This window comes from Ciconia boyciana, chromosome 4 (genome assembly GCF_034638445.1).
Source record: "Ciconia boyciana chromosome 4, ASM3463844v1, whole genome shotgun sequence".
In the NCBI taxonomy this organism is placed as follows: Eukaryota; Metazoa; Chordata; class Aves; order Ciconiiformes; family Ciconiidae; genus Ciconia; species Ciconia boyciana.
This window is the reverse complement of record NC_132937.1, coordinates 34,870,491-34,881,138: the sequence shown is the minus strand read 5'-3', so window position 1 is coordinate 34,881,138 and position 10,648 is coordinate 34,870,491. Positions and strand designations below refer to the sequence as shown.

Genomic DNA, 10,648 nt, shown 5'->3' with positions numbered 1-10,648 from the left:
CACCTTTTATATCACAGTTAACTTTTTAAAAATATCACAAACCATGTAAATAGAATAGAATAGTTCAGTTGGAAGGGACCTACAATGATCATCTAGTCCAACTGCCTGACCTCTTCAGGGCTGACCAAAATTTAAAGCATGTTATTAAGAGCATTGTCCAAATGCCTCTTAAACACTGACAGGCATGGGACATCGACCACCTCTCTAGGAAGCCTGTTCCAGTGTCTGACCACCCTCTCGGTAAAGAAATGCTTCCTAATGTCAAGTCTAAACCTCCCCTGACACAGCTTCCCACACGTCCTGTCACAGGATACCAGGGAGAAGAGATCAGCACCTCCCTCTCCACTTCCCCTCCTCAGGAAGCTGTAGAGAGCAATGAGGTCGCCCCTCACCCTCCTTTTCTCCAAAATAGACAAGCCCAGAGTCCTTAGCGGCTCCTCATAGGACATGCCTTCCAGCCCTTTCACCAGCTTTGTTGCCCTCCTCTGGACACATTCAAGGACCTTCACATCCTTCTTAAATTGTGGGGCCCAGAACTGCACACAGTACTCAAGGTGAGGCCACACCAATGCTAAATACAGCGGGATAATCACCTCTTTTGACTGGCTGGTTATGCTGTGTTTGATGCACCCCAGGATGCAGTTTGCCCTCTTGGCTGCCAGGACACACTGCTGACTCCTATTGAGCCTACTGTCAACCAGCACCCCCAGATGCCTTTCTGCAGGGCTGCTCCCCAGCCACTCCTCTCCCAGTTTATAATTGTGCCTGGCATTACTCCATCCCAGGTATTTGGCCTTGTTAAATTTCATGCCATTGACAATTGCCCAATGCTCCAGTCTATCCAGATCCCTCTGCAAGGCCTCTTGTCCCTCAAGAGAGTCAACAGCACCTCCCAGTTTAGTATAATCAGCAAACTTGCTAAGGGTGCATTCAACTCCTGCATCCAGATCATTGATAAAAATATTGAACAGAACTGGCAGTAGTATTGAGCCCTGAGGAACACCGCTGGTGACCAGTTGCCAGCCAGATGTAGCCCCATTCACTACAACCCTTTGAGCCCTGCCCTTCAGCCAGTTCTTCCCCCAGCGCACTGTGTACCTGCTCATCTCACAGCTGGACAACTTGTCCAGAAGGATGCTGTGAGGGACAGCATCAAAAGCCTTACTAAAATCCAGGAAAAACTACATCCACCGCTTTCCCTTCATCCACTAGGTGGGTGACCTTATCGTAGAAGGATATCAAATTAGTTAGGCAGGACTTTCCCTTTGTGATCCCATGTTGACTGTGCCTGATGATTGCATTGTCCTTTAAATGCCTTTCAATATTACCCAGCATGTTCTTCTCCATAATTTTTCCAGGTCCTGAGGTTAGACTAACAGGTCTGTAGTTTCCCAGGTAGTTTCCTCACACCCTTCTTGTAAATTGGAATAACATTGGCTAGCTTCCAGTCAGCAGGGACCTCCCCAGACTCTCAAGACCTTTGGTAGATGATTGAGACGACTCCTGCTGTAACATCCACTAGCTCCTTCAGTACTCTGGGATGAATCCCATCAGGCCCCATGGGCTTTTGAACATTCAGCTGATACAACTGATCCCTTACAATTTCAGCGTCCACAAATGGAAAGTCACTGTTCCCGCAGTCATGGTTCTCCAACCCAGAGGACCGGGCAGCCCAAGGTCTATCAGTATTATTAAAGACTGAGGCAAAAAAAGAACTGAATGCCTCTGCTTTTTCTTCATCCGTATTAGTCAGGTGACCATCTTCAACAAGTATCGGTCCAATGTTTTCTTTAGACCTCCTCTTGCTCTTAACATACTTTAAAAAGACCTCATCTTTCTATTAACATGCTTAAAAAATCATTTCTGATACAACACTGGCCAGTTTCAACTCTAGTTCAGGTTTGGCCTTTCATGTCTTCTCCCTATGTATGTGAACCACAGCTCTGTAGTCTTCCTGCAAAGCCTGACCTTGCTTCCAGAGATCATACAATTTCTTTTTCCTCCTCTTGAGCTCCACGAGGAGTTCCCTGTTCAGCCAAGCTGGTCTTCTGCCCAGCTTGCTTGACTTATGACACCATGGGATGGCCTGCTCCTGTGCTTTTAACAGGTGCTGCTTAAAAACTGACCAGCACTCGTGGACTCCTAAGCCCTCAAAAGCAGATTCCCAGGGGACACTGCTAACTAGCTCCCTGAATAGCTTAAAGTTTGCTCTCTTGAAATCCAGGGTAGCAACTCCGCTGACCTTTTTTCTCATTACACCGAAAATTTTAAACTCAACCATTTCGTGATCACTGTGGCCAAGACAGCCACCTACCATCACATCTCCCATGAGTCCTTCTCTATTCACAAACAACAAGTCTAGGAGGGCATCTTTCCTAGTTGGCTCACTGAGTACTTGTGACAAGAAGTTATCTCCTACAAACTTCAAGAACTTCCCAGGCTTGCTTGTCACAGCAGTATAGTATTCCCAGTGGGTATCTGGGAAGTTGAAGTCTCACATAAGGACAAGGGCTACTGATCCAGAAATTTCTCCTAATTGCCTATAGAATAACTCATTGGTGCTATCATCCTGGCTGGGCGATCAGTAGTAGACACCCACTACAACATCTCCTTTGTTTTCCATCCCCCTAATCCTCACCCAGAGGCTCTCAGCCACATCATCCCTAACTGTAAGGGCTGTACAATCAAACCTCTCCCTTACATACAGAGTGCGACACCTCCACCTCACCTGCCCTGCCTATCCCTCCTGAACAGCCTGTAGCCCTCCAACCCAGCACTCCAATTGTGGGACTCATTCCACCAATTGTCACTAATACCAATGATATCATAGTTCTGGGAACAGACCAATGCTTCCAGTTCATCCTACTTGTTTCTCATACTGCGAGCTGATAAAGTATTTTTCTTTTATTGATTTTATAACATTTCACCTCTTTGTTTTTGTTTTTTTCAGGGTAGGCACTAAATCAACATCTGTGCAAACAGATATGTTAAATCTAACTTAGGAAGTATAGAGAGACCTTTCTAAAGTGTGCAGTGGTGTTGGGATACAAGGATTAAAGTTAATTTCTAAAATATTACCAACTTATTATTACTCTTACACATGAAAAAGAAAACATGAGATCAGGGTCTGTAGCATAGCTCATTTTATTGTTTAAATGGTTTTTTGCATAGGAATTATATTTGCTTCCAGTAACTGACTGCAGTATGAGCAGCTGCTAGCAGTTTAGGCTGGATATAACAGTAACAATCACATGAAATCAAGCTTTATTTACACCAGTTTAAAACTTGTGGCATTTGATTTCATTTGTAACCTACCAAAAAGAACATTTTTGTCCTCCAACCAGGCACAATATAAACCCTTGTTTAACATTCTTTCTCAAAATGGGTCTGATGCCATGAGGCTGTAGTTCCCAAAATAAGTTAAGTGTAGTGTAATGCATTCTACTAGATAAGGTTTGTTACACCAAGAATGTGCATGTACCTCCTTTTTAATTAAAATGTAACTTTCAATATTTATGGACTACATCATAGGGGAAAATGCCAGAAGGTTTAAAATGAATCAACCCCAGTGTGTAGCTAGTAAGCAATAACTGACTACTTGTCACCTACAGTTGTACTAAATGTATCTAAAGAAATACACAGCTCTACAAAAGTTGTTCTCAGAGAAATATCATTGAGATGGGGTGTCCCTTCGCAGTTTACTAAAGGTTCTATATGATATCAGCAGAAATTAAGAGCTTGATGAAGTGAATCTAACATAGCTATTGAGAAGCCTGTGCCTGGGACTGAGGTACCACTCACATTCTGCAATGTTGTAGAGATTTTTTTTTTGAAGAAGAAGATGTTATCTGAAATATTTACAACTGGACTCAGCGGAGAGTGTGAAATTGAACAGGCACTGGTCATTTGTTTGAGATTTTTGGTAAACATTTTGCTGTTTTTTGTTTCTTTCTCATTTTGCATCAACTTTTATCAGTCCATGCAAATTCAATGCCCTCAATGAAGAATGCATAATAAGCCATACTTCCTAGAAAATTTCCTTCTGCATATAGACATACATTTGCCACATCAGTCCCTGTAGCACAGTTTTAAAAAACATTCTGTCAAAAATACAGTAATACAAAGACTGGCTTTAGTGTCACTAGCTCAAACTGCTTTCCATGTATTTAGGCCACCTTTTCTTTTACCAGTACTCTATCATGCAATAAATGTGTCAAAGGCTTATTCTAGTGTATTACAATGCTAATGGCACTGAAGCCCTTTACAAAAATACAACATACATTTGAATTTTAACACATATTTCTAAAGAGTAATAACTAGTGAACCCTTTTATTATTAAAAAACTACTTAGAACTATTGAAGAAAAAATTGCAACAAAAAATTTAAAATTTGACCATTTCCAGCTTGTCCCCTTTACTACTAATTGTGACCAATAGAGCTGTAGCATGGAAACAGTGCAAAGAGTTATCATGGCAATAAGTTTGGCTGATACAAAGGTCATTGTGCAGGTTTAAAGGTCAAAATCGGTGGTCTATGTTTTCTTCCAACTGATGTGCTCCACCACACCCACATAATTTTGAGGGATTAGAAAAACAGGGGAACTAGCAAAAAGTGCAAATAAGAAGGTGATAATTTTCAGCTCCTTTAGCATGGAGTAGAACATTAATTTTTGAGCTTTTTCTATTTATCTTGATTAGCCTGCATATTACCATATTTCTTTTTTTTTAATAGAAACTCAATTTAAAAAAGTGCAACTGGTTAATGTTAGCAAAAGACCTTGACAAGATCATGTAAATTATATTGGATGTCATGTTTGGGGTCTTACTGCCAGCAACATTATAGAGATTTTTCATTAAAAGCAAATACTGTGCACTTAATATAGGCTAACTTTCTGCAGCTTTCATAATCTTACACAGTAGATATAATTTAGAGTTTAGGTATGGAACACACTTGGGTGTCACAGCTGAGTGTGTCCCTGTGCAATCTCTTTCATTAAATCCTTATGAAGCTACAAGTTGCAAATCCAAAATTCTGCTCCCTGAGGACACACCTATATGAGATATAAGTACTGGTTTAGTTCTCTGACTATCCTAAATTGCTCTGTGAACCTAATCTCAAATACCGTTATGTAACAATCATGACAAGTTTTGTTAAAGGCCATATATACTAATAAAAAGACAGTGGTGCTTCCAAAATTTTGAAATGCTCTGAAAACCAACTTTTCTAATACTAAATACAGTGAAATAACCTTCATAAAATATAACTTTTCTCCATTTAAATGTTTCAGAGGATTAGTAACCTATGCTTTTCAAGCATAGGAATCTGCAAAATAACTCCTGACATGGACAGATGATTTTTTTAATATAGAAATTAAAAAACTGGAGAGTTTTAACTCAAGTCCAGTTTCCAAACAAGGAATATTCTTGTTTATTTTCAAAATTGAAATGACATATATTTCCATTATAATTGTTAAAAAGTTAGATTTACAAACAAGGGTACTTTAATTTTAAAAAAATCTTAACAAAATTATACAGTGTACAAATTCCTGTCTACAAGGTAGGCCGTTCATTCAGAAGCTCCTCCATTCTTCTTGCTACTTGCAGCTTCACAAATTCATTCATATATTTTCAGTGGGGCTGCCCACCTGAACATCACCCAACAACTATATTGCTATAACTAATATTTTTGCCGTGTCTTTATGTACAGTCTCCTTCGCTACTCCCCCCCCCCATCAAGGCTCAAATGTTCATGTCACTCCAGGGGGAAGCACACTTCAGCGGCACAGCCACGAGGCCAGGACTGCAAAGCAACTTAATAAAGGCAGAACAGTGCACATAGAACGGGGTGGCTTGATTTAATCAGAATTCACTTCCTGGTGAAGGAGGAGGTCAGAGAATAGATTTGAGTTCTCAGTATTATTGTAATCTTTTGACTTTTAAGCTTAAAAAAAGGTATCAAATTAAAAGTTTTCTTTATTCAAACCAAGTCTTTCTGTTAAAGGCAGGAAGGAAAACCCACAGTTGCTTAACAAACCAACTAATTTACATGGAAGGAATTTGCTTTTAAAAATATTATACCTTTAAGCTCAGTTTGGTCATAAAAGAGGTCAGAGATAATGGAAAAGTTCAGCTAAGACCATCCACTTTCCTACAAAGATAGGCAACATTTTGTTGGCAACATTTTGTTTATTGCACTTTGAAGTCTGAATTTGTTTCAGTTTCATTCTGCTGTGCTATTAAAAGCTTAAGGGGACACCTTGCTAACATAACTAATCAAGGATAGTCCTCCAGCACATACCTATGTTCCATAACTGTTCATTATCAGGGATATGCTGAAAGGATAATGCATGGTTTATTTTACCAGGGATCCACAGGTAGGTTCACTTTAAGTTATTCTTAATAACCATTTACTTAGTGAATGACTTCACTTACTATGAGGCTCAGAAAAAAAAGAGCAACATAAAGTTGGTTGTTGTTTTTTTTTAATTTAGCTAAATATAAATCTTAAAGATTTGTTTTTCTACAGCTTCTCTCTCTGTAGCCTTTCAGACCCTGCCTATGCACCTTTCTCCTAAGATGGCCCATCTTTGCAGCTCACTGGTGACAATCATGGTAGCGGGAGCTCTAGTGGGGTTAAGCCACTGTAGCTGTCTCTTTTACAACCACTACTTAATTTTCATTTGCTCTGACTAGGATTAGAGAGCACTGTAGTCAGTGTGTTACTGCTCAAGATCTCAGTGGTGCTGCCATTGCCTGAGCTGCATTTCACTGGCCATTCAAGAGTGGGATGTTTTAAGAAAATATCTGAAGTGAAGAGACAGCTATAATAGGCTGAGTTATCCCACAGGGGTGCCCTATTTTCACAAGTCTATTCCCCCCCCTTTACTTGCACCATAATAAAAGGATGTGCTTTGAAGGGAAAATACACCCTGTGTTGAGCCATACATAACATGGCACCTTTATTTGTAAAAATGTCTCCAGCAACAGGTTTACTGCTAATCTGTAAGATTTGCTTGTACTGAAAATAAACTTTTATTTACATCACACTAATTCCATGCATTCAAAACTCCATTCACATTACAGTCCAGGAATGCAACTTTCCATCTGACCTGTTGTATGTGAAGACATTTTAAATCATTAAAAATTTTAAAAATTTAAAAAATTTTAAAAATTTGTGAATGTAGATGACTATAAAACAGATGCTGTGTGTTAACAAATTAAAAAAAATAATTCTTTGACATAGAGGGGAAAAAAAAATATTCACCAGTCATTTAGATTTAGGAAGCCAAATTACCTGCAAATAAAACTCCTTTGGAGTTATGCCAGAAAAGTTTTTGGCCCTGTATGTGTATTTTCTAGACGAAACATGTTTCTATGTTATTCTGAGCTAAAAACACCTTCTGAAATGGACACTTTAGGATGTGGTATCTTTGCCAAAATGGAAAAGGTTCCATCTCACTGTGGGTCTTTACCTGTCTTTCTCTTTCAAGAAAGAAAAAAAAAAAAAGGAAAATGAAATTTAAAGTAAAACAATTTTCTCAAGTCATGTCTGCCTCCAACAGAATATATTTTTATTATTATTTTAATCCAGAAATTATTTCAGCTTGCACCCCAGGTGGGAAGTTAAAAAGAGGGAACCAATTTGAAAGTTTGTCACATTAGGCAGAACAGTTGCTTTGCAGCCCTTGCCTGGCTAAGGGTGCACAGCTACATTGTAAAGTGTTAAAAATCCTCCCCACCCACCCCAGAGAATATATATATATGTATGTATGTATATTAAAAAAAAATCCCCTGTCCATCACTCAGTACACAAAAGGGCCTCATCACATTGCAAAAATAGCAGTACCCACTTTGGTCAATTAAAACAAACAAAAATGCATACATTACTCTCTCTTTTCTTTTAAATCCAAGTACTTACCTATAATAACTAATACAGCTAAAAGCACTACCTACATAGGCAAAACCTAGCATTGTATAATTCATATAAATTGAACCCTCTCCCCCCCATATATTAATTGTTAGATGAAAGCACAAAAGATTAATAGAAAAAAACACCAAAATACCGAAAATATTGCTGGTTGATTACGATTTTTAAGCAGCAACTATACACAGCCATGATATGCTTTTTAAATGTGAGATAAAGGTAGAACTGTCTAAAAACATCCATGATGTCATACTTTTTCTCGTTTGGAGTACAAAATATTTTGTCATAAAAATGATAAAGATTTAAAATAACAATAAATGCAGCAAAACATGTGTAGTGAATTTCATTTTTTTTCCATTTTTTTAGATTTCAAGGCAAGGCACATAACATGGACATTATATCTTTGTGCAAATTAGATTACTGGAAAAGTATTCTAATTAATTTTTTTAAAGTGACATAGAGGCAAAAATTGTCTGGCCATGCACATTACAGCTCTGTCAGAGAGACATAAGAGAAATTTGTTTCTCATAAGAGAAATTTGTTGAAAAAGGCTAATTTCTGAAAGCACCATGAGAGTTTTGAGCACCCTGTGATTAGACTTACTTTGCAAATACATTGTTTTAAATATATCTTATTCCTCACTTGATATGCCCTCATGACATGGATTGCCTACCTCTATGGCTGCAGATTTTACAGATCTGTATGTACACCCTATGGGTTCTTCATACAACCAGTAACTTTAAATAAATAGATCCTACTCTTCCACTGAAGCAGCAGCTAAATCAATGTAAGTGCTGTGTTTCCATTACTTTCTTCTCAAGGACATGATTTGCCTTTTAATGCCCTCAGAAACTGAGGGGAAAAAAATAAATCTGTTCAAAGTAATTTTTAATTCCTTTTTTTTAATCCCCTCAATTTAGAGTCCAAGGGCTGAAGGACTTATAATGATGATCCCCTTTAAATGTGATTTTTAAATTGCACTTGCCTCTGTGAGTGTTTCTTTAGTGGGGAAAAAGTCCTCTTTTTAAAAAATTTATTTTTACTGTTGTGTGAGGAGATAAACTTTTACCTTTATAGAGGCATTTCTTCCATAGAGCCTGTGTGTTTCTACTGACTGAAAATTTCAAACTCAGTAACACACTAGAAAAGGCTGGGTTAAGGTCCAATGTTTAATAAATTCATACTTATAACTAAAGGCTACAGTCTTTATTTCTTAAACTTTTATAAATCAGTGTTGAGAAAATGGCTGTCTCATGGCCCTTGCTCTCCTGCAGATTTGTTGCTGCCACCTAGCATTTGTTTTGTGAGATAACCAGGAATAATGATCCCATCTGTAAACAACAAGAATACTAAATCAATAAAACTAGATATCATGCAAATATTAAAGCACCTAGTAAGTCAGTTAAAATATATTGTCAGAGACAGAACATGTATTTCCCAGTGGACTTCATATAACAAAGGCTGCTTCGCAGGGGCTGCTTTCTACCCATTAGTGAAATATCATCGACTCTTTGTATGTCATTACAGTTTCAACCATAAGGGAATTAGTGATTTTAAGTGCTGCAGTTGCTAGTCTATTTTTCTTCTTTCTTCAGTTTTGTTTTTCATCCTGTCTTTCTTCCTTCTTTTCTTAATTTTTTTTAAATTTCATTTTCCTCTCAGTTGCTTGTTTCTGCTTGAAGGAAAGGCTCTCCAATGATGTTCAAATCATGATTTTGGACATTTGTTGGCAGAATTGGTGTCCTATTTGATACTTGAAAAGGAACCAAGCTAGCCCAGGTACCAGGACTTTTGGGAGAGGGGGTGGAGAGAGGTAATGAGAGAAAGGAAAACAGAGAGAAAGAAAATTAAACACAAATTAAGTATGTTGCAAAAATAAGAACAGAATGAATTTTTCTAAGGATTAAATCAATATTCATTATGAATAACACTATTTAAGATAACGTAAGATATCAAATTTGTGAACATCACTTGAATTTGCACTATGTAGTTTCCTGTGCAATTGCATAACTCATTCAAAAGACAAAAGTAAATTTATTGATATGAACCACAGGCAGTGTTATTGTTGTATTACACCAGTCTGCTTACTTATGAAAGTCCCCAAAAGTTCCAGAGTCAAGTATATGGAGCAGATATAACTAAACTGTAAGTGCGACACCATATGGAACCACAGACATAATTTAAAAACTAAGAAGTTCATTAGAGTGTACAAGTTAGACTGTTCATTTCAAAAGCACAAAATCTCCTGTGCAATTTTGTACTCCCTTGTGTTACACAAATTTACCCTCTCTCAATTTGCAAGATATGCCTCTGAGGTGCACAAGTCCCCAACAGAACATAGAATTTTGAAAGAATGTTTGAAAAAGCTATTATTTTTTTCCACATTTACTGTCAGGGGTAGCAATGAGTACCATGAAATTGTTTAACCAAAGTCAGAGAAGGGAAATATTCTCAAAGCCAATTCAGTGACTTTGAAACTTAAACCACCATTTCAGAAGCACATATGTCACTAAGGAGTCTAAGTCCCGCTGACCTTCATGTTTTTACCAAATACTAACTAGTAATAAGTACTGTACCTACTAGCAAGTATTTACAAGATGGACTTATGTCATATTTCAAAGAAGGATTGAGATGCTTCTACTTAGAAGCCAGAGCAGAGCGCCTTTTATTTAGATGTGCTTGTAACAACTCAGAAATAGTGGGCATTTGAAAAAAGCTGGTCATA

The 10,648-nt window shown here is 37.8% G+C and overlaps 1 protein-coding gene across 1 annotated transcript in view; it reads right to left on the bottom strand.

The window, feature by feature from the left end:
* Positions 1-9,581: 9,581 nt before the first annotated feature.
* Positions 9,582-10,648, bottom strand: part of LOC140650715 (nuclear factor 1 B-type-like) — a 220,449-nt gene continuing 219,382 nt past the window's right edge. The window contains exon 12 of the mRNA XM_072859418.1: positions 9,582-9,711. Coding sequence (XP_072715519.1) covers positions 9,582-9,711 — 130 coding nt within the window. The remainder of the gene's footprint in view (positions 9,712-10,648) is intronic.